The sequence below is a fragment of the Lagopus leucura genome, unplaced genomic scaffold (genome assembly GCF_019238085.1).
Source record: "Lagopus leucura isolate 7727_CA_CO unplaced genomic scaffold, USGS_WTPT01 Super-Scaffold_100001, whole genome shotgun sequence".
NCBI classification, from domain to species: Eukaryota; Metazoa; Chordata; class Aves; order Galliformes; family Phasianidae; genus Lagopus; species Lagopus leucura.
In genome coordinates, this window is record NW_024962262.1 from 101,342,748 (window position 1) to 101,367,052 (window position 24,305).

General features: G+C 50.0%; 2 protein-coding genes across 2 annotated transcripts; both read right to left on the reverse strand.

The window, feature by feature from the left end:
• Window positions 1-6,180: 6,180 nt before the first annotated feature.
• Window positions 6,181-17,364, reverse strand: P3H3 (prolyl 3-hydroxylase 3). Its single transcript, XM_042868192.1, has 15 exons — window positions 16,928-17,364; window positions 16,512-16,664; window positions 15,970-16,162; window positions 15,716-15,847; window positions 14,854-14,987; window positions 14,482-14,571; window positions 14,084-14,136; window positions 13,845-13,903; window positions 12,592-12,716; window positions 12,373-12,468; window positions 11,273-11,423; window positions 10,985-11,102; window positions 7,582-7,657; window positions 7,175-7,315; window positions 6,181-6,880 (listed from the first exon to the last, which is right to left on the reverse strand). The coding sequence occupies exons 1-15, from the start codon at window positions 17,345-17,347 to the stop codon at window positions 6,668-6,670; spliced, it is 2,154 nt and encodes a 717-aa protein (XP_042724126.1). The 5' UTR covers window positions 17,348-17,364; the 3' UTR covers window positions 6,181-6,667.
• A 1,104-nt stretch (window positions 17,365-18,468) lies between these two features.
• Window positions 18,469-22,909, reverse strand: GPR162 (G protein-coupled receptor 162). Its single transcript, XM_042867257.1, has 4 exons — window positions 21,167-22,909; window positions 20,152-20,341; window positions 19,472-19,623; window positions 18,469-19,314 (listed from the first exon to the last, which is right to left on the reverse strand). Exons 1-4 carry the CDS (start codon window positions 22,001-22,003, stop codon window positions 18,787-18,789), a joined length of 1,707 nt encoding a protein of 568 aa, XP_042723191.1. The 5' UTR covers window positions 22,004-22,909; the 3' UTR covers window positions 18,469-18,786.
• Between the last annotated feature and the right edge of the window lie 1,396 nt (window positions 22,910-24,305).

Here is a 24,305-nt window from a genome sequence, read left to right on the forward strand (position 1 = left end):
AATAAATAAATAAATAAATAAATAAATAAATAAATAAATAAATAAATAATGTGGACACCTTGGGAGGAATCTGAGATTAGCATAAGCAGATAGTGGTATTTCTCCTATTTTCCTAGCCCACTTTTTCACTAGCTTCCAAAGCTAGTGGCAGCATATATGATATGCAAGGCTTTCACAGGTTTTATACACAGTTGTCCTGTCACTTTTTGTACCATAGTCAAAGTTTAGTATCTTCAGTGCACAGTGGTGAGGAATTCCACAAGTCAGTAGCATGCTTTATGAAGAAGTTCCCGGTTCTGATACACCCAGAAGGCACTAGTTCCACTTAGAGGTTCTTTTGAGTTGAAAGAATCTGCAAATAAATGGTCTCTATTCACCTCAGCGTCACTCAGAATTGTATTGATCTCTGTCATATCCATCTTTATCCATCCCTTTTGCAGAACGCAGAGCACAATTAGTCATTCCTTACATGTAAACTGTTGCATCCCATCACCTATGTTGTTCTCTAAGCACTTTTCAGTTGTTTACAGAGCATAGATGATACGCTTGCATAGAGAGGGCAATGAACCAGAACTGCAATTCATGTTCAAGTTACAGCTACACTATAAGATTGAACAACATCTCAGTTTTGTTCTCTCTTTTCCATTTGGTATGCTTAAAACTCCACCAGTTATTCTGACATCTTCACTCTTGTAGACAAATATGGTCTTTATTATTTCAGTTTTTCTCCTTGGTAGGAATGTGTGTCCAGAAATGTTTTAGGTGTTCATCCTTAAAGCTGGCACTTTGTCCAAGACCTATAAGACTCCAAGGACCTGCAGAACTACTGCTACCCTCTGTGAGCCATAGCATTCCATCCTGCTCTGGCCTGTTGCCCAAAGGCCTTGCTTTCTCCATGCCAGGCTGCTCTCTGGCTGTGGGCACTCCCCAGGCATTGACAGCTCCTGAATCCCAATTTTGCTTACCATTTTTATATAGTTGCTCCTCATGAACTCTGATTTTCTCTTCAGAATCCCTTCCCCTAAGCAGCTCTGTCTTTTGCTGCTTCAAGCAGGATTAAATTCTGCTTGGTCAGAGTTTGCTGAGGGAGATGCAGGTTTCCCTCAGCTCCCAGGAGGCAGGTATTTATCCTAAGGAGAGGATTTTTCAGACTACTCTTTGCAGAGGAAGTCTCGTACCAGCTGCCTGCAAGCCTGAACAGTGTTACAGCATGGCTGCCCCTTGCCTGCTGCCTGTACCACGCATGGTTAGGGCTCAGGGTGCAGGCCCAGGGACACCATGTCAGAGCCTGAGGAATGCATCCTAGTGGTGGCTTAGGGCTGTCAGACTCAGCTGTATAAATTGATGGGGGGGAGATCAGCACCTGAGCTAGCCCCTTGCCACTGTTTTCTCTTTCTCTTGACAGAGCAGTGGTGATGAGATTGCTCCCAGAGGTGGAACAAAGGGAGCCAAAGGTGGAACAAAGAATAATGTCCTGAAAACCCACCTGAAGGCACTTCTCTTTGGAAAAGAATTGAACAACTCACCCCGTCCCTCAGCTCACTGGCTGACTGGGCAGATGCTGAGGAGGCCTTGCAACTTCCAGCAGCAGGCTCCTCACCTTGTGATGTTTGTCCCTCAGCTTTGCTGTACGGACAAGCTCTGGATGCTGTGTGCAGCTTTGGTCACTGTCTCCTAGCACACTAAGTGGTAAACCTGAACCTTCAGCATCCCCAAGCAGACCAGCTTCTTCATTCTGGTCCAGAATTTGCCTTCTCATAGTTTTCCCCAGGACCAATCCTACCTCCCCTCCATCATGTCTCCACAGCCCGTAGCACCAGATGCCTGTTTCTGCTTCCCAGTTCACTCTCTCCTTCCGTCCTCCTCTGTTTGGTCCCCAAAGCATGAAGGTTTGTCTTCTGTGGTAATCTCTTCCACAGAATCACAGAACCATAGAAAATCCCAAGTTTGAAGGGATCCACAAGGATCACTGAGCCCAAATTCTGGCTCCACACAGCACCACCCAAACCTCAAACCCTATGTCTGAGAGTGGTGTTCAAACACTCCTTGAACTCTGACAGCTTGGGGCCATGCCCATTGCCCTGGGCAGTTTGTTCCAGGGCCCCACTGCCCTCTGCTCCCAGTGCAGCTCCATGCCATTCCCTTGGACCATGTTGTTGTCACCAGAGAGAACTCATCCTCAAGCTTTTCCTGGCTGGAACAGCACTGTCTCTCTGTTGTGCAGCCCATCTTTTCACAGACCTTTGCCCGTCTGAAATCACCATCCATTTGCCTTCCTTGTAGCCATCCTTGTGGACTTCTGCTTAGACATGCACAGTAAAGACAGACATTTTTTCTCTGTTCCCTCCATTCCTGCAATCCTTGCCCAAATGAAACTGGCTGCATGCACGTCCCCCAGCATTCCTTGGGCCCACAGATTCTTCTGTATCTCTTCTGTTTGTCGTTTATTTATTTATTTATTTATTTATTAACTTGGTCTCTTCCTTTCCTGGATGTATTTTTTTCTCAAATACGGCACTAGAGAGCCATTTCCTAGGAGTCTTCTTTGCCCTCTGCTAACGTGCATGACAAGATGCAGGGCTTTCAGAATTGACAGGAAGATCAAAGGGCAGGGGCATGATCTCAAGGATGGATAAAAAGGGCTAAGTATAGAGAAGGTGCAGCTCAGGTTCAGATCTTCACCTGAATCTTTAAATCCCTCTGAGGGAACAATCTAAATGATGTTGGGAATTGTTCTCAGCCTCAGGACAAGGAGCCACAGATGAGCAGTAATAATAGCCCTAGTTTCACCTAGCACCTCCACCCATCACATTCCACTGAAATTTGTTCCGAGCAAGTGATGAAGTCCTCACTGCAGCACTGCTGTATCCTCAGAGGACCATGGTAGGTGTGCGGAAGAACAGCTTGTCATGTAAATTTAGGGCAGGAAATGGGGGAACTGAAACTGTGAAGATGAAGAGAACATGGAATGGAGCTTGGAGCCTGGCCAAGGCACAGTACTGCCCTGAGCAGGACCTTAGGGATGCACATTTCTTACAGATCTGCAGATAAGCGCACGGAAGCTGACAAGATTGGTGTTAAATGGAAAGGTTTCCAAATGATGCAATCCCAGTGCTTTCTGGAAGTAATGGCTCTTTCAGATCAATGCTACGCAGTAGAGGAAACCAAATTGTTATGCTCCTCTGAGAAACCATTTTTACCACTGTCACCTTTGTGCTACAACAGAGCAGGAGAGGACCCATGACACCAGCACTGCTCCATAGCGCCGTGCCTCTAGTGAGCCACACACACCTGGAGAGCACTGCAATGCAAACAGCCTGTGCTCAGTCAGACCACCTCAGCCCCTCTTCCGCTCTCTGCGTTGGTCACGCTCATCCAGTTGACAGTTTTTAGACTTGGAAAGCAGCTTTCCTCTCTCTGCTCTCTTTCACTGTGCTTTCCCCTTCTGCCTTTTCTGGTGAGCTGGCTGGAGCCCCCTGCTGCATTACTTTTGTTGGTGGACTGCCAGACTCATTCTGAGCCCCTGGGCACCTTCCCTGCCTTTTGCTGCCAAACCGTGACTTGTCAGGGCAGTAGCCATGTACCTTGCACCATGTCAGGGCAGCATTCCATCCTACACTCCCAGGCACAGTCCTGCTGAGCCACCTGCACCACGTGCTTGTGGGAATGGGGTGAGCAACAGGTGGGAGAAAAGGGAATTGGACCCTCAAATTTTCTCACCTCAGGGTGAACTGCCCTGCACTGGGCAGGGAGTGGTCTCTCTGTGGGATGCTGAATGAGGGCTGCAAATTGAAAGGGGAAAGATGCTGGAAGGAAGGTTGAATATTAATAGGTAGCATCCCTGGGTCTCCGCATAATCCCCTGGCTGGCCTTGCATGCTCGCCCTGGTGACCCTGGGCTCCTTGCAGAGCCGGATACAGAGATGATCCCCCTCTCCTTTGATAGAGATCAAAAGCCAGGGTAAAATTACCCTGCTCTGTTCCTCTCTTTCTGTGGGCTGCCCTCCATCAAAAAAAAAACTGACTGCAAAGAAGTGTGCAGGAACACACCGGTAGCATAGAGTTGCATAGGGTGGTGGGCACCAGCTCCCTCAGGGGAGGCACTGCCCTCCTGCACCAGTCTGGAAGCCAGTGGGATTTAGCTCTCACGGTGAGAACAAGTGACCTCATCCCTGTTCAAAGCCCCTCATCACTGTAAAGGCACCTCAGCACCATCGCCAACTTCTCCACCGTCTCTTTCCTCCCTCTTCCTCAGATACCTGCACACAGGATCAGCACCTGTGCAAAGATCCCAGTGCACGCCACAGCATCAGACCAGGAAACCCAGCGTCCCAAGTGTCAGCTTCACCGCAGTGACATGGGGAGCAACAAAGCAGCATCCTTACCAGGATCTGTAGTGTAGGCTGGGTCGCTTTCCCTAGCTGGGAATCTCACAGCCTGCCTCCCAGCTGAGGATGGCTTTCCTCCAGCCAGAAGGTCCTCGTCCCCTCGTGGTGCCCAATCGGTCCTGTCGTCCACCCTCGCTCCTTCTCAGCTCCTCAACCTCTCCCAGGACTGATCTCCCCATGGGGAGCTGGAAGGCTGTGGACGGGAGGGGCCAGGGGAGGGCTGATTCCAGGAGCAGCGTCAGGCAAATTAAATCAGACACCAGAGACTTGGGGAAATCGGATTGGGACGTAATGCAAAGCAGGTGGATGGGGAGGGGTGAAAAGAGAGAGTAGCACACTCCTCCTGAAGGGAAAGCAACCATTGCGGGCACATTTGAATCCATGTTTATGTGAGCCACGAACTAATAAAGTGAAGATTAGCCAGAACAGGCTAGGATTATAAACCACTGGGGCAGGGCTCATGTACCTCACGTCCACAGAAATTTCCCATTTTTGCGGATACAGAGTGCCACTTGTGCCCTGTGCACGCCAGGAAGAGGAAATTGTGTCACTCACAGCAGTCCTGCCAAGGCAAGACCCACAGTGGTGTAGGGTAGGGGTCCCAGCCTCTCTGGGCAGCAAACTCCAGCTCTGTGTGGGGAAAACAGAGCTGGGCGCAGAGGCCAGGAGCAGCAAAAGATTTGGTGGTGTGCCTTTTGGCAGCCACTTTAGTGGGATGCTGCGAGGGGATTATCTTGGCCTCAATCTTTTTTAATCTCTCCCGCAGCTTTGGCCCAAGCCTGAGATAAATACCTTTTAACGGATCTCATCTGACGTCAGGAAGCCATCAGTCTAATCACCCAAGCCACCTTTGGGTAGAGCAAGCCAGAGCTGTGGACACTGGCCCCACACCCCACCAAAAAGGGTCTCATCAAGCAGGAGACATCCAGCGATCCCATGTAAATCACTGGGAAGAACCTGTGGATGCAAGGACCTTGTGGATCTCCTTTTAAGGGTAGGGAATTTGAAATGCACACATCAAATTTTCTTTTTCCCATGATCCTGGGAAGATCAGGAGACAAAAAGGGTTGTTGATGCATGATTCCCAGGTTTGCATATTAAGGAAGTGGCAGGATTCAGAAGGGGGAAGGTCTTCCCTGCTTCAGTCCAGCTCCTTCAGCACTGTAGGACTGAGGCTAACACAACATGTTCCACTAGGCAAGAGGCCTTGAGCCAAACAGCAGGGAGGGGAACGCTCATGCACCTCCTACCAAACTGGCCCCAACTGTTCAGACTTATTTCCTTCCATACCACATTTGTGGTCTCTATGCAGCTCACACCAAGGCCTGTTTCATAGGCCTTGAAGTTTCACGCTTCCCAAGAAAATGCTCACTGCTCTTTTCACGCTCCATATCCACCTCATTCAGTTCCTGCTTGGCTATAATATAATCCCATCTCTGGACACTAATCCCCTGGGCAATGACAGCAGATTGTCTCTATATCAGCATGGAAAATTATAAACAAAATATTTGCCTTCACAGACAATTTGGTGCATGAATTAAAACAAAACAAAACACCCCACTTCAGGGAAATGTGAGAGTACAGTGCTTTTTCTTTAAAAGAGCTCCCATGTTTTCCAGGGGTAAGCCATAGCAGAGCTTTCTTACCCTATTACAAGTGGATGGCATCTGGACAAATACTTTGTTTTCTTTCATTAAGGGCTCAATCTCCTTCCATCATTTGTTAATTAAATTTCCATCAGCAACCAAGCTGCATGTGTCCCTCCTCGTGTACAGACTCAAGCTCCCACTACGTTTGTCCAGCACTTTCCTTTTATTCCATATATTCACAGTGTCTCATCTTCCCTTGCACATGCCAGTCTTGAGGTTTTCAAGGTTTGCAGGCGCCAAGGAAATCCAGAGGCTTCTCCTTTGAATTCCTGAATATGAGACAGCCCTTGCTCATCAAAGTCTCCAGGCTTCCCCTAGCACTCTTGGCTTTGGCCCCAGAGGACCAAGAAGCTTGTTCTGAGAGGAATCTGGCAAGGGGGCCTTCCTACTTCTGAGTGACACAAACATATTGTCAGGGCACTGAAGAAAGATCCCGGTGTACCTAGCTTTAGTACTCTGTTCCTGCTACCATTTTTCAGCTGCTGGGCAGTCACAGAGAAGAAAACTGCATTCCCTCCCCATCACTATGGCTCTAGCATGCTAATTAACTGCTCCAGGCCTCTGTGGTCCCACTACTCCCAAGACCTGTGAACCCACTGTGTGTGCCAGTCCTGCCCAGGGCCCCATGTACTTAGAACTCATCCCTGGCTCGCAGCTCCTTGGGGTGCTGCATCCTTTCCGAGACAGACTTGTGCCTCTGGCTCGTGGGCCTGGCTCCACCACTGGGAACAAGAGCCTCTGGGGAGGATCTGCTGCTGTGATCAGCCCCATGATATCCATCTCCATCGGGCTGGTTCTCTTCCGCAGCTCTCTGCTCCATCAGCTCTTCTGCCTTCACCCGCTCCTGCAGCCGTAGAGAAAAATGATATGAGACTCTCCCTGCTAGGATCTCAGACCTGCTCACAGGGCCTGGAGAGACACATATGGTCTTTGCCACATCCATCCAACCCTGCTAGAATCCATTCTGTCTTGCAGGACTCATCAGAGGCTGACTTCCTCCAATGACTTCCTCCACTGGGTATCTCGTCAGAGAACTACCACGAACTGCTGCCCCATAAGGGAACTCAAAAGTGATTCTTCAGAGGATCTGACATAGTTTGGAGGTATTTGCGTATGTTTCTCCAGCATGGCTCTTTACCTGCTCAGCATGCTCTGCAGAGTGCGTGTACCAGAGAGCAATGGCACAGCGCCTGCCTTGGCTCACTGCCTGCACGCCATGGGGATTCTCCTTGCCAGAGCTGAAGGCTACCAGTCTCCCACACTTAGGATGCACCTTAGCCTGCCAGGAGAGAGAAGACACAATGAAACCAGCAGCCCCTTGCTCTGGGGCTCACTGTCCTTCTACAGATATAGTGCTGCCTACAGACGGTAAGAGCCTGAAACATCTCTACTAGAAAGGAGTTAACCTCTTCTCTGTTTGAGATTTGCCTCAATTTGCCTTTAGCTGCCCCTATTTGAATTTGCTACAGCACTAGTGCTGCCTCCCACCTGGTCTAAATTTCATGCTCAGTCCTTTGTCCTTCATTTGGTCAGTCCCAGACCTACCGTGACAGTCACAGTGTCCATTTCAGTGAAAAAAAGGCTCCCACCGTGGAAGTCATCATTGAGGTAGAGAATGCCACTGTGGACCGAAAAAAAAAAAGAGGACATATGGATGAGGAAGCTCATTCAGCCTTGGCACTTCCCCAGACTAATTGTCATAGGAGAATGCAGCACCTAATTAATGCCAGAGGTTCAATTATCGTGAGAAACCATTTGGGAGCGTTAAATACAGCAATGCTTAGCTCAGGGGAGTCCTGAGCTGCAAGCCACAGGAGGCCAGGGGAGTACTCCATGGAGTTAGATCCACACACTCATCCTGGCTTTTGTTTTTTTTCTTAAAATACTCTGCAGCATGCATCTGTGGCACCATTGTGACAATGCCGTGGGCTAAGCACACCTTAGACCTGACCTGGTGTGACCTTGTTTGTGTTTCAGTATCGTGAACAATCCAAAGCCTGGAAGAGGGGATTAATCAACAAAAAGTGCCAGGTCCTGAGAACCAAGGAATAAAATGTAACACAGGAATGGTCAGAAAGAGGCATGGTGCATGTGGAAAAGAAAATTAAAACAAGAAGTTTCTTTACTCATACAAGACAAAAAGAGAAGCAGTGAGGTGACAGAAGTGCAGGCAAGACCACAGTCAACTAAATGGGTTGTTTAGTTTGAGGAAAAGGAGGCTGAGGGGAGCCCTTATTGCTCTCTTCCAGTATCTGAAAGGTGCTGACAGCGAGAGCAGGGTTGGTCTCTTCTCACTGGTGACAGGATGAGGGGAAATGGCCTCAAGTTGTGCCAGAGTAAGCTTAAGTTGGATGTTAGGAAACACTTCTTCACAGAAAGGGCTGTTTTGGCTGTCTTAAGCACTGGAATAGGCTCCCCAGGGAGGTGGTTGAGTCACCATCCCTGAAAAATGTGTTTAAAAACAGTTTGGATGTGGTGCTCAGGGACATGATTTAGCAGAGGGTTGTTAGGGTAGTATGGTTAGGTTGTGGTTGGACTTGCTGATCTTTAAGGTCTTTTCCAACCTGAGTGACTGTATGAAAAAAACAACCACAAACTCTGTGAGTTATCCCTCATATTCAGTTAAACCAAAGAGAGAATGCCAAAGGAACAAAAGGGGCTCATTACTGAGACTAGTTGCATGAAATAGATATCTACATTGTTGCTGCTGAAGCAAAATATTAAATACATAATTTCAATTACATGATTACCAGCCCCAGAGCCCATAAAGTTATAGATCTTCTCCCATAGAGTATTAAAGACTCAAATCAGGGCTGTAACACAGGACTAGAGAAAAGCTCTGATGGTTTCCATGCGTACAAAGGGACAGGAGGATTGGCTGAGGCATCAATAGGCCATCAGCTCAACTTCAGAAGTCTGCAGGACTTTCAAACCCATTTCCGAGGAGACAGATAACTGAAGGACACAACACGGAAAACAGTTTCTTTACATGGGTATACTAAAAGCAGTTAGTTAATCACATAATCTCTGACAAAACAGTTAATGTCTCAAGGAAAGAAGATAACATGCTCAACTTTGTCAGTTTAGACTCTGCTAAAAACTTATCAGAGCAGTGCCACTAGAGAAATTACTAATTGACACAGAGAAGGTGAAGAAGAGCATGTGAACAGCACACACTGAATAGCACACAAGTGGCATGGAGAGGTCTACTGTTGACCTGGATGAGGATTACTGGAACTCTGGGACCCCTTGGCCCAATTCTGTTTAATATTTAATTAATGAGTATAGCACAGATACACAGAAGAAATCCAAGAAGTTTTTGAATGGCGTTTCTTAGACGGTTTGGAGCATAGGATCCTCTTTGAAAAGGACACTAGAAGAGCATGGCCCTTACTGAGCTGCTTGGTCTACCACATTTCACTCTGCGAGAGCAGAATACTCCTAGAAACAGCTGAGTAGCATAGATCCAGGAAGGAAATTTTAATATACATTGGCATACAAGTCAGAGAACTCTACTATTCAGGGAGGAATAAGGTGACAGGATAAACTTTCCTGCAAAGGAAATAGAGAACAGTTAGAAGACAGAGCCTTGTAACTGTACTATCTGACTACACCAAGTTAACATCCATGGAAGAATGGAAATAGAATTAAAGACACCAAATGGATCCCATTTGGTCCCACATTCCTATTATAGGCTGTTCAAAGCAAATTTCTGCTCTGGGTTCAGCTACCACTCAAAGAAAAGGCATATAAAATTTTTTGGTACCCAGGGATGAGATGGTGAATAGGGAAAAAAACCAAAAACATAGTGAACTGGTCACATTTGGCTGCAACGTGCAAGGCTTGTCACCACCTTGAAAATCTATTTGTTTCTTTCACAGAAGAGTAACTGCTGCAGTCGGAAAGATTAGCGCAGTGGAAAGGCGATACAGGAGTGGAATGGCAAAAGGGGCAACAGGAAAGGAATGCTCACCCATTTCCAAGGACCTAGGCTCATGGGGAAAAACTCCACAAGGGAGGGATCTTCAACCAGAAACTGTCCCCCAGGGGCAGCCAGCTCTTAAATGAGGTCTAAGAGAGGTGCAGCCAGGCTCCACCCCTTCTGGTCACACAGGTAAATTGCCTTCACCTGCCCTCCCAGGGCTGAGCCAGTCCTTTCTCTAGGTGCTCAATCAGTGGTTCAGGCCGTGACTCAACAGTTCCCATACAGTAACAAAATCTGCTGCTATCTGGAACAATCTCTCACATGCAGTGGAAAATCCCAACTCAAAGTACTCAAAGTGAACCCTCAGAGAGAACAGTGGGAAAACAGTCACTAAAGTACACTGACAGCTCAAACGAAAGCTGCCCAGGGAGGTTGTGGATGCCCCGTCCTTGGACGTGTTTAAGGCCAGGTTGGATGGGGTCCTGGGCAACCTGATCTGAATGTGTATGTTTGGTGGCCCTGCTAGGCAGGGGGGTTGGAACTACATGATCCTTGGGGTCCCTTCCAACCCGGGTGATTCTGTGATTCTGTGATTCTGTGAAAGAAATTCAAAGAGCCTGGTTCTCCCTGTCCTGTAATGTGTGGAAGTGGGAGAGTAAGATTGAGAAAGACAGAATAAAATTCAAAGAAACATCTTTTTCTAAGTGCTAGCAGTAAGCTCTAGCATTATGAGAGACAAAAGACAGCTAAATATCATGGTTCTAGATCTATCAGCCTCTCAGTCTCATTGTGCACTCTGCCAATGCTGAATGTAGGGAGGGAAGAAAGACCTCTTCCCAGCCTAGGGAAGGTGTAAAACACCTCACTCTGAATGCACTCATGCAGCCTTCAGCCTCATGCTACAGCCCTCATTTGAGCCAACAACCCATTGGCTGGTATTTATATAAGTTGAGCTCACACTTTCTTGGGGCTGGGGAGACATTTTGATCTCCACAAGCTCTAATGCAGGTCCCCTTCTCTTACCTGTAGTCCCTGTAGACATAGGCAGGTGGCTCTTTCCAGCACTCTTTCCCGTCAGGATCCAACAGACAATTATCAGCATGGACAGGATGACTGAGATCCATGCGACCTTCCTGCTCTTCTGAAAAGGAAAGTTGCAAAAAAGAACAAGAGCATTTAAAATTTCGAGAAAGAGCAGAGAGTGAGGGATTCATGAGAGTAAAAGGGAAGAGAGCCTCCTGAAAGCACGTGGCTGGGACTAAGAAAAAGGCTCTTTAGGAGAGGAGACTAACAGGGTGAAGGATTCTTTACCTTCTACTGCTGTGCGGCACACAAGGTGTGTGAATGAGAAATGCAGTTTCTTTCCTGGAGTGAAATAGGATTCTATGATTTTCCGTGATTTCTCACTGGCCTGCAGAAGCAATTTGGCATCTCTCCAGTCCACGTCCCCACTCTGGGCTAGCTACAAGTGAAAAACAAGCCTGTTAGAATACTCATAGAGATACTCTAAGAAACGACACGTGTACAGAATCTGTACACAGATCTGTGTAAAGTCCTGTGGTAATCCTGCATGTAAGAAAATAACATTTTCTCATATAAATGTCAGGTATGCATGTGTGCAGTGCAGTGACTCTTTCCCTCTCCTTAGTGTGTGAAGCACATCTGGAATGCAGCATCATTTTGTGTCCCAGGATAGGAGAGACACTACCAAACTGGAGTGAGCCCTCAGTAAAATGTCCTAGGACAGATGGAGATCTGGAACACATGACTTAGAAGAGGCTGAAGAGCTAGGTTTCTTCAACCTAGAGAAGAGAAGGCCAAGGGAGGATCCAACTGCAGTCTCCCATCACCTGAAAGGCAGTTAAGGAGAAGATGGAGCCAGCTACTTCTTAGAGGAACACAGTGAAAAGACAAGAGGCAATGTTGCAGCAAGAGAAATTTTGGCTAGATATAAGGAAAAACAAACTTGTCCTTGGGATCTGCACAGCACTGAAAAAGGCACCAGAGAGGATGGGCAATTTCAAACCTTGGATATGTTCACCACTTACATTCACAAAGCTGTGAGGAGTTTCATCCAGCTTTGAAGTTAGCCATGCTGTGAGCAGAGGGGAAAAGCAGAGATTCCCAGAGGCTCCTTCCACCTTAAATTACACCACTATTCTAAGCTACACTGCCCTGTTAGACTACTGCACTCAGGCAAGTAGCAATCCAGAAACTCTGCCCCACAAGAGGGAAGGTGCTTATAGAGCCCTCCAAATACAGTGTATCTAACTATAACCGTGGAGGGTCAGGGGAAGCTGTTCATGCTCTTGCAAGAAAGAAAAGCCACCCACAACCCTGACCAGAGTGCTCTTCAGAGAGAAAAGCATGCTTTATGGACAAGAAGATGGCAGACTCACGGAGCCACTCACCTGCATGGCTTTCAGAATGGTTAACCCTTCAAATCTCTCATGTGGGGTGTGAGGGGACCGTCTCGCTCGATAGCCATCTCCTGTTCCTCTTGCTGCCTGGAACAAAATGATACAGAGGTCATGCACTAGGTTGCCTTCTCTCCTCCACAGCAGCATTACAATACTGCCTGCTGAGGAGGAAGTGATACATACAGAGTTCCTGTAAGACCCAGGCATTACCTCTGTCAGCCGGAGCAAGTCCTTACACTCAGACTCCGTCAGGACTCTGTCAAACACAACCCTCTGGGTTCCATTCATCTGTTGGGAATCCATGGTGACTGTGATACCCTCAAAAGGCAAAGAACCTGTAGAAGAAGTAAGTACAGACAGAGGTAAGCAAGTTTTGGATAAGAAGCCCCAAGACACAAACCCCCATTCTGGGTAAGAAAGTAAACAGACACTATACATTCTCTGGGAAGACAGGACAGCTCCCCAGAAGCGCCCTTTCCTTGCAGATCTGGGCCACATGCATCCCTCACAAGCTTCAAAGAATCCAGAGCATCAGCTGGGGAGCTGGCCTTCAGCAAGTGCTTCTGGAGGCAGCAGAAACTTGGGGCTTGCTGGGAGAGCAGCAGAAAGCTGGGGACAGTTGAATATATGGTGTACCCCAAGAGCGAAACAGGCCCAGCCTCCTGGGGCAAGGCATCTTACCCCAGAAGCATCTCCAGTGCATCTTCCTACTGTTTCCAGTTCCAAAGAGAAGCAATGGGTATTGGTCAGTGACATGATCTTGTCAGTGACATGATCTTTTGATCTTTGATCTTCTCCCCCCCCCATCTCCTCTCTCCTCTGGATGGTAAGGAATGCCAATGCACTCAGGCACTCAAAATGATCTGCTCCCCCACATGATACAGCAAGAGAACCACTTAGGGTCACTTCAACCAAAGTTACCAGAACAGAGCCCTGCAAGAGTATATGGCCAGAAAGAATACAGAACTTCGCTCTGCAGTCTACAGCATTCAGCCACAAGCCACCTGGATTGGTGTTATTCAGGGAAAGGCTTGCCAAAGCTGAATTGTCTGTTTCCAGTTTCCATTCCCTCTGCCTTCTTTTGGTCCCTCTAAGAAAAGTGTTGTTTGAAGCTGAGCTGGCGGAGTTGAGCCACGTTTTGTGTAGCCACTCCTGCCTATCCATGCCAGCTGTGCTGAACAGGGATCTACATGTCCACAGGGTTGTCATACAACCAGGCAGCACTGACCTCAGCTTCTCCAGCCACAGTGCTCTTTAAGTTCCCATCCCAGAGAGGTACGCAGCGAGATTTTGCAAGAGTACACATGCATCACAGATGGAGAAAAGAAACAGTGAGAGGACTTGCTGAGCCATTCGAGTCAGTCTGCATATATGTTAGCATTCAAATGTCTGAGGATGGAAGAAAAGACAGCATTTAGCCTAGCTGACTGCAACCAAATATTTCTACAAGCTTTTCTACTCACCTCTCTTTCCTCTCTCTTCCATATCAAGAGTTTCCTGCTTTTGCTTCTCCTGATCCTCTCTCGGGAGCAAGGGAAAAAACACAGATCAGGGCTGTCAGTACATAGAGGTATGTCTGCCCTCTTCTGTGATCTGCATTTGACTTCTTATTCCTGTTTTACCCATTCCTCAGTATGACAGTATTATTATCCCCTGCTTTCAACACTTCTACTTCAGTCCTTGTCAATTCATCCAACCTTACCTATATTTTTGCTTTAGGTTTTCAGGAATCAGCTCATCTGGAGTCCAAAGATCCTGTAGAAAAAAATGCAGATGTTTCACCATAAAGCAAACTTCTCCCATAGTAAATCAGGACAAACATCCTGTTCCTGATCCCCCTTCTCCACAGCCAGACCAATGGCTCCGGCCGTGATTGGAGGACAATAATGTTGGGTTAATGCATATGCTATCTACCGCAGTTTCCAGCTACTCTTCATTTCAGAAGCAGCAGAAAGGCCTTAGAAGATCCACCTCACAAGTATGTGGAGGGTCCTGCTCATCAGCATCTGATCCTCTCTAATTCAGGTGCTACTGAAGCAAGTTCTAGCAGCTGTCTTGGTGAAATCAAGGCAGGAAATTTAAGATGATACCATTACTTACAGGGTCATTAAAAGTTCCTCCTAGATGTTCCATGGCATAGTAAATCAATTTCTTCTCCATCAGAGATCTCTGCACATAATGACGAATATTCTATGGAAGCAAAGAGGCTGTTAAACAACCACTTCACAACAGGCAAACCTATCACTGTCCATGCAGAAATCTTCTCCAACACACAGTTCTGTGCCATGAGAACCCATTCTGTCCCAGAAGAACCCTGTTTGGTACTGATTATAAGCAAACTCCCACTTTCTTCAGTCCTGAGCTTGGAACACACCTGCTGTAGAACATGTTTCCCCGTGTTTCTTGGATCTGTGACCCTGTTGTGCAGGACAAGGGAGGGACCAGAAAGTACAGACCTGGGGTTGTAACTACCTCTCTCGCTGTGACAGCTGTATCTTCTCCAAGTTCTGAGTGGTACTGTTTCATTTTCTCCAATACTGGCTCATCCGTGGGATAGAAGAGCAGGTAGGAAGCAGCACATTCAGCAGCCAGTGCCTGGTTCCCAACTTGGGCAGGGACAAAACAGAACAAACAGGTATATCTGAAAGACTTGGTGTTAGCAGCAGATGTGTGCCGGCCAGCAGCAGCTGATCCTGGTCAGAATCTGGCAGTAGGAGGAATTACACTGAGTACATATCAATCCCTGCCCAGCTGTGCCTCTACCAGTGGGCAGAAAATATACGGAACGTACTGCACAAAGAATGGGCTCGCTTCCTATATTTAGTGAAAGTTCATTTAGAGGAGACAGGAGGGAGTGTACGTGTCCAGGAGCTGAAGGACAAGTGGCAGATTGATCAATGTCATGATACCAGTTCAGCTAGGGCAGGCAGGGCTGACTTAGAAGGAGCATCACTGTTGACTTGAGATACATGCACATGCTCTAGGTAAGATGTAGAGGTCTGATCTGGGGCCATGTATTGAAAATGAAAGTGTAAAATGTACAGCTTGGACTGCTGGAGCGAGGACTTGAAATGGAGAGGGGCATAGGAAAGATTTGTCCACACACAGTGGAAACAGCCACATTACTGAAGCTGCACAAGGAGACTGAAGTAAAGCATGAGATCTTTCCCAAGGAAGCAAGCAAAGAGAGGTTCTGGGCAGTACAGGGTAGATGGGGACAGAAGGAGAGCAGAGGTAGAGCTCAGGTGTTCTCCCTGTGAACTGCCCACCAAGTTCAGAAGTGGAAAGTTAAGGGGTGCCACAGCATCACCCACTGGTTTGTAGCTCTGCTCACCTTGATCATATGCAAACTGCAGTAAATCGAGATGAGATGGTATGAAATCTTCTATGGCAGAAATCCACCCTGGCTTTGTGGCAATTTCAAGGACGCACTGCTGCCTGCACTTCAACACCTGAATATAATGGGCTGCAAGAAAGAGAGGCATGAAAGCCAGCAGCTCCGACAGCCAGACAGGAGCGCTGGAAGATGAGACGTCCACTGTAAGAAGAATGGCTTTCTTACCCATCCCTTTGGGCCTCTAACACTACCTGCAATGGCTTCATACAGGCCAGGCTGCAAATCCTCCTCCTCCTCCACCTCTTCATCCTCCAGTGGCCCTTCACACAGAGCACGACACTCTTCAAGTGCTGACAGTGCCTCTCTTAGTGACTCCTCCAGTCTGTCCACAGCCTGCAGATACTCATCTGCATTGTAATGCTGCATACCGGCCTCATATGCTTCCTGCAGAAGACAGATCCAGGCTCCTCATTAGTGCGGGTGACACCAAAGGACTCCCTGAGACTGAGTCACTCTCAGGATGGTGCTGACACCTAGGGGCCCGCCTGGATCACGAACAGCCCACCATGCAGTGACAGCCCTTCCTCAGGACTGGGGGACAAATGTACTTCTCCAAAGCCCCACAGCTTACAGAAATTGTCACCACAAAATGCCTGTGTCATAACTGCAGTAGTGTGCCATCACTGAAGCACATACATCTCATCTGAAGCCACAGACCTCGCGTGGGAACAGATCAGAGCTACACACCGATCCCTACAATGTGGTATGAGCTGGTTCTCACTCGGACCCTCACCCAGTGTGGTGCGGCCTCCAGGTCTCGGAAATTGTCTGACTTCACCCCTGACATGCGCCGGTATTTCTCTATGTCCTCACGCATCTGGAGGTGTTGGGGATTGGCGACAAAGAACGTGTGAGCAGCAGAGACTGCCTGGTCCAGTTTCTTCAGCTGCAGAGAAAGAAAGGCTGCATACATCCCTCCTGCTTCTGTCCGGGCCCACCCCTCAGCACAGCTGCTCCCACAGCTAACCTCCGTGACCGCGGCACCAGGCTGTCACCCAGGTTTGCCCACACGGGAAGGTGCCCCGCGCTGCCCTCCCACGGCAGCGTGCACGGGGTGCTGGAGATCTCAGCCCGCTCTCCGAGCCCGGCTGCTGCACCCCCTATTCCCTCCCCGGGGCCGCCGCCCCCCGGCCCCGAGGGCAGGCCCACCTGGAAGAAGGCCACCTGGAGGTAGTTGTAGGGCTCTCTCCGCTCGAAGTCCCGCTGGATGACAAGGCTGGCGCGGTGCGCGGAGGGCGCGGCGCCCAGCCGGCTCCCCAAGCAGTGCTGCAGGCAGTCGGCGCGCTGCAGCACCCGGTCGAAGAGGGCGGCTTCCCAGGGCCCGGCGGCCGGCGGCTCGCCGACGAAGGCGGCCTCTCGGAGGCAGGCATCCCGGCAGGCGAGGCGGGCCGCCCGCAGCCCCGCGTAGCTGTGCAGGGCGCGCTGCAGCAGCTCGGCCGCCCGCCCCCAGTCCCGGGCGAAGTACGCCCGCACGCCGTCGGCGTACAGCAGATCGTAGGGCACCAGGCGGCCCGCGGCCGAGGACGTGGCGGCGGGGAGGAAGAACAGAAGGCAGACGAGCGAGGCCATGGCCGAGCCGCCGAGCGGGAGGAGGAGCGGGAGGCGGCGGGGGTCTGCGGGCGGGTGGAGGCACTGGCGGCCCTGGCTGGACACACCCAGGGGGCCGGGCGGTGAGCGGGCTCCGGCGCTGCGGGAGGGGTAAAGGGGCACAGGGCCGCCGCTCGTTCGGGCCCCGGGAGCGGTGCTGCAGACCTGCCCGCTCTTCACGGACGCTTGGACCAACCCCGGGCTGGGCCCGTGCAGCCAGCTCAGCCCTGACGCGGCCTGCTGCGGTTCTGTGTCCGAGTCGCCACGGGCTAACCTTACCCTTCCTTCAGGCCGTGGGACCTCGGCCCTCTGACAGGAAGGCACTGAGGAGGTCACGGCTTGTTTATCAGAACCGCTGCAGGACACACATCGACCTGTTACGTTTCAGAAGCTTCCATCATGTGGCAGAGTGCTTGGCTGATGAAGGACAACATACCTGCCATGGTCTCTCTGATGCAGCCATCCGTTTCACTTGTGGCTGCAGCTACAAACAGCACGAAGAAGGAGAAATCTCATCTCCAATATACCACCACACTTCTATTTCAAGAGTTTTGTGCAGAGCAGGAGCTTGATTTAGCACTCACTGTTCCCGGCTTTGGTAGCGTGGAAGCCTGGAGCCCTGCAAGTAGAGGCTCTGGCAGCTTTTCTGAGCTGGCTGCTGCCTGCCTGAGAAGTTTGGGCTACAATGTTTTCTGCAAAGTCACAAAGTTTGCACTGGAATCAACAGACTGCACCAGTGGAAATGCTACTTTATGAGAGGGTCTTTCTGGAGAGGATTTAAGTTTTCAAAACAACACTGCTTCAGAAATCACCGATGCCGTTCCTGTTTAGTTGTAGGCAGGCTAGGTCTACCTTGCAATGGAGAGGGAATCTTTTCAACCCCCTCTCCAAATGATGACTCTTCAGTACGGGCACTGTACCCTCCCATGGGCTGCGGGGCATCTGCTGCTCCTAGATACACTAACAAGACAGGAAGCACGCCTCGCACATTTGGCATTTTCCTTCCAGAAGCCAGTGAATCTTCATTAAACATCGGGCCAATCATTTTGTTTCTATGGAAACAAAATAATTACTAATATATTATTTTAAAAGCAGACACACGGTTGACACTCCAAATATAGAATTTTAATACCATTCCATGCTTGCCTCGTCTCTTAGGGCAGAGCGAATGCAAGGGTGGAGTTCACAAAGGGACAACAAGGCAGCGGTGGGTTTGTAACCTGAGGGCAGGCACAGGCTGTCCGTGTCCGTGGAGCTCCATTCTGCAGATCTGCCACACTTCTCTTACCATGGGGTGCCATGTTTCCTGCCTGCTGGCGAGAAAGATGAGAATGTCAATTAGTAATCGGGTCCTAGGACAAAGGGAAGGTTTGAAGTTTTATTTAAAAATCATGATGGCACTGAATGTTTCTGATGCTGTCTCATAATTTGGGATCCTGGAGGGCGTGTGCCTCGCAGGCCTCAGGGGTCCTTTCACGCGGTGCCTGCTCCTCATCCTGCATTTGCCAAGCCTCGCTGCCAGCCAGAGAGAAGCACCGTGGCCGGTCAGTGCTCTCTTCCTCTCTGCTGCCAAGCGAGAGGCGGCGATCGCGGAAAGCTGCAAGTGGGAGACGGGAGTGCCGTGGGCTGCAGACTGGGGAGGGCTGTGGCGTCTCATCGATGAACGTGGTGATCTCATCTCGGAAGAAGCAGGCACTGGAGCTGGATCCTCGGGGCACCAGCCCACCCTCCAAAAACTGCCGTAGGGATGTCAGCTCGTCTTCTGGGGGCTGCCCGCAGTGCTGGTAGTCATGCAGCTGAGGAGGCAAGAATCCAGGCCCTCCAGACTTGCGGAGGGTGGAAATGCGGATGTCATCAGATGAAGACCACTTGTGTAGGAAGGATGGAGCGGAGCGGTGGGCAGAGAAGATGTTAGTCTCATCATGTGACATCCTCCGTGAGATAGGGACCTGGGTGATGGAGAAGGAGGCAGGCGATGAAAGACTTGGAGAAAAGACAGGCAGAAGGGGAGTATTTCAGGCCTGCTGAGAGAAGAGTCTAAAGGACACGAACATGGGAGACGGACAGAGAATGAGTAGGTTATGGGTCTGCTCATATTCAGCTCACCTGCAGATAGTGCACCTTGTCCTGGGGCAACAACATGTGGTGCATTGGTAGCAGCTTGATGTCCCGAGAATCCCGCTTCACAGCTGCAGCACCGTTGGCATCAAATCTTACTTTGCAGATCCTGCCATCCCCATAATCATCACACACACCATCTGTTGGCAAAGAGAGTATGGCAATCAGAAGATGAGCATTATCAGTGCATGCAGATGTCATCCTAACACCTGACCTCTGCCACCCTACTTGCAGTCATCAGGACTGATATCTGAACAAGGACCTCTACTTTCTGCTTCCAGCAGAAAGGACACAGAGACTGCCTCATTTCTTCTGTCTCACTTTGGAATCTTCCCGTGCCAGGACTTGGACCTGTGGATCAGCTGGTTGGCCTGAGGGCTGCTGTGTCTTTCACTACGGATTGACAGCTACACATCTACTGTGAAGGATGTTGCACAGATTTTCTGGGATGCTAGTGAGTGCTAAGGCAGCATGTAAATGTCAGAGCCTTCTCCAGAATACATTTTCTCATTGTTGCTGCCTTCAGGCTCTAACACGAATCCCATACAGCCACCCATATCTCTCCCAGTGCCATTATGTCCTTTTCCCAGGGAAGGCAACTCTCTCCTCTATAGTCTTCTGGGAATGGGGTTACTGAAAAGATGTCTGAGGGGTGGTAAGGGGCTTACCATCATCTCCATCTTCCTCAGACATGATAGCCACACACTGCTCCCAGATGGTGCGGAGATCTGCTCGGTAGCGCTCGCAGGACCAGATGAAAGAGGGGAGCAGCAGAGTCTGCACCATGGAGCACCACAGCACAGCCAGAACCATCCAAGTGGGTGCCGTGTCATAGCGCAGGCTAAAAAAGCTCACAACCTTTGAGGGAGGAGAGAGAAACAAGACTGTGAAAAACAGACATGCAGATAAAAGAAGGAAAACAGGAGTCACCTCTGTAGTAGGATATAATCTGTCATTACAAGGTTTGTCAACTGAGTATGCACACGCCTTTGAAAAAAATGTTCCCGGAATGTTTCTGCAGGTTTGCTGGAGCATACCCTGAGCTGTGATCTCTCTAATATGAGACCTGGTGTTAGCATCCCTTCTTCCTTATGTTCATTAAGAGCTGGAGCTAAAGAGGCACAAACAAAGGACACAGCCACAGGAAAAAAAACTGTGACTAAGCCTCTGTTTTCTTAATGGTTCCTTTTGAGAACTTCCTCCGCTCTCCAGTTTTGCAGAGAATAAACCAGCCAGTGAAAACCTGAATGCTGACTACAAACATACTAGCAGTAGGAAAAATAAACCTATCTGCAACAGCTTTTAAAGCTGGTGCATCAGATTTCCAGAAACAAATTGGAATAAAAGCAATCTCATCCTTTTTACCAAGGTAGACTCTCCTGTACATTTGCAGAATAATTTCCTCTCCAGTCTCCTCTTAGACACTTAAAACTTTCACAGTGGTTTTAGCTGTGGTGCGGTGTATATTCCCCAGGCTCAGGCTTGTCTTGAAAAAATGTTCCTGTGGAAGGGTGAGGGAACTACTGCAAGCTTTTTAAAATTGCCCCCTGAATAATACAGATTCAGATGTGGCAACACTTTGGCTGGTGGGTGGAGAAAGGAGTTTCCTCTTTAAAATCTGAGAGAAATGGAAATCTGGTTTAACTACATATTGTAAAGAGAAAGAAAGAACCTGTTGCTTACCAAGATGGGCACCCCCGTGAGTGTGTCGTACAGGAAGACAATTGCACTGATGAGGTTGGTCATCTGCAAGGAGGTCTTGGCTGACTCGGAGCCATCCAGCGAGGACCTCCTTTTGCCTCGTACATCCTCCACCACAATGGCTGGCACATTGAAAGTGTTGTGTGCTGATGAGCAGGACGATGCTTCCTCTGGTCTCTGATGGCAGCATTGTCGTCGCCTTCTGTGTGCCCACAGGGTCTGGTAGAAGGTGATCCCCACACAGACCAAGCCCATGACAATTCCTCCGAGGAGCAGAAGGCTAAAGCAGACACCAAAGCCCAGACCTATCTTGCTGACAATGAACTGGCAGCCACGAGCGTAGTACCGCTCGCCATTGTTGTGCCAGCCAATGGAGGGCAGGGTGGAGAGGATGAACGATACCATCCAGATCCCCATGACTGCATGCAGAGCCTGCTTCTTGGCATTGCTCAGCCGGTAGTTGACTGGCCACCTCACCATCCACATTCGGTGGTAGGAAAGGGAGGCCACTGTGAAGCAGGTGGCCAGTGCCAGGGTGTAGTATGTGGACACAAAGACCTTACAGATGCTCTCGTTCCAGTCATAGTTGGAGGACTCACGCCGCAGCTGCACCACAGCGTACGTAGTGAGGGGCACTGCTGCCATGAGGATGTGAGTCCCAGCGAGGAAGCACAGGAGAAGCTCCAGGGGCTTGTGTTTCTGTTGCTTGGCCGTGATGCTGAGGATAATCCAAGAGTTGGCCAGCAGGGCTAACATCCCACATGCCAGCCACCACAGTGAATTGTTGTGCAAGGTGGACTCTGATTCAGAGTCCCCCATGCTGTCCTCCTGCTAGGCTGCACCTTGTTCCTGCCTCTGGGTTACTACAAGAGGATGAATGAGACTTCGCACTGGGGGAACCACGTCCCTCCTCATCTGCTGCTGTGCTGATGCAAGGCGTACGCACTCTGCAGGCACTCCTCAAGGCATTGTCACCAGGCACGAGGCAGAACAGCCTGCATCTCTGTCTTCCCTTTTCCTTTTGTTTGTTTAAATCACTTTCACTTGATCTCTTTCTCCTGTTTTTTTCTGTTGTTCTCTTTCCTTTTCTTTCTTCCACCTTCTTTCTTTCTCATGAAAGCTTGCCAATGCTTCTTCCCTCAGTCTCTCATGCTCACTTCTTTTTTTCCTCCCCATCTATTTCATTCCTTTCCTCCACTCTTCCCCCAAAGAAAAGGCTCTCCTTACCTTGTGTGCTTCTCAGACACCTTCTGTCTGATGGACCACCTTCTCCAGGGACTGGTGAAGCCCTCAAACAAACAGGCTGCTCGGACTCCAAAGAGTTTTACAGCAGCAGGCACCTGTTGCCCAGTGTCCCACTGAGCAAGGGGCTAACAGAGAGTTTCAGAGAAGACAGGAAGCAGGACAAAGGTCCCACAGAAATGGTGAGAAGGGTGCATGCACAATGTGTAATCCCCTTCAGCAAATGGTTCACTCGGGGCCAGATGCCTGCTAAGTCAGTCAGAGAGCCATCAACAGGGAGTGAAGGGTGAGGAGGAGGATTCAGAGAGCTCTGTAAGCTGTGGCACTCTCACTGCAGTGTCTGTTTTGCTGCCCTCCTGTGCTCAGCGTGCTTTTCCAAGCTTCCCTGTGAATGCAGGGCAGAGCTGATGAACAATGAAGAGATGGCAGGGAGGGGGCAATCCTTTATAAAGGTTCCCTTGGAGATTCAGGGTACGAGGTTCACTGTAGAAGAGAGAAAAGAGAAAAAGTAATTTAAGATCATGCTATCTCCTCAAATCTCCCTTTCTCTCCTTGCTCACACAAACACATTGTCATGATTTGGCTTTGCAGAGCTCTCCCCCTTGTCTTTCAGAGAACAGAAGACCCAGATTTGTGCCAGTCCCTCAGCTGGGACTGGCTGCCAGACACTCTGTGTTCCCTGCTATTCCAGTCTTAGGCTCCCCACCCAAAACATTAATAATGCCATTCTTATAACCAATGGCCCCATCTGCACCGCTCCCTGCTGTTCCAGTTTTGCTCTCCTCACACATCCCTCACTCCTGATGTACAGCTCCCACATCCACACCAGTTTTTGGACCTCAGCTTTTCTCCGGCAAGCAGCTGTCTCAACCCACCGAGGGTTGCAATCTGTGGCTCCAGCAACTTGCTGCAGTCCCATGGCCAGAAAGCACAAGTTTCCTGGCCGTCACATTTCAAGTTTCTGTAGAACCAGCCTCACTCTCCACAGCCCTCTCCCTGTGACTCCAGTGCTGCCAGCTCAGGCTCTCCTGCCTTCACCTATGGGGTATGCCCATGCAGTATGCTCCAGGAAGACAAAGGCCTGTTCTGCACCTTGTCTAGACAGTGCAAACCCAGTCGGCCTGTTGGTGGATCAGTGCCTTGAGCCCAAACAGTGGCTCAGTTCCCACCCTTCCCATGCTTCTGGGTCACCACATTTCTTCAGCCCCCTGGACCAACTCCTTTTCTCCCTGCTCAGAGCAGGTTGTTGTGGCTGGCATCCCATCTTTTTCCCCTCAAAACTACCAGAGCAGCAGTGAGGCCTGTGCCCTTTGCAGGCAGTTCGGAAGCTGGCCAGCCCTGCTAATCCCTGGGGAAGGAATCTTCCTGCAATCTCTCCGTCTGCTGTCCTTCCCACCCGGCTTGCTCCAGTGGCCCACGCTGTTCCTGGATGAGGCAGGAGCCCTCCAGCGCCTGCCGGTTCGGGGGCCCAATACTGCTCAGAGCTGCCGTCCTCCAGCATCCGGAGAGCCTCTGATCCGCTGCAGAATGGCCGGCTTTGTAAACCCCCCCCTGCCCCGGCCGGAGCCGTTCGTTCCCCCCCTTCACCCAACCCGCTGGGCAGGGGCACCCGGACTGCGGGAAGAGGGAAACTCGTCGGGCTGTGATTCGGGGAGGGCGAGGCAGGGGGTCTGCGGGGGAGAGCGGGGGGGGGGCGGACGAGACGGAGTAATCGATGGAAAATCGGAGCGACCGGTGCCAGGGTGCCCCCGACGCCTTCCCTTTCGCCTCCCGCCCGGCAGCCCGGCTACTGCAGCGGCAGGAGGGGCGGAAGGCCAGGACGGGCGGCCCCGAGCCGGGCCGGGCCGGGCCGGGCCACGCCAGGCGCGGGGCCGCGGGG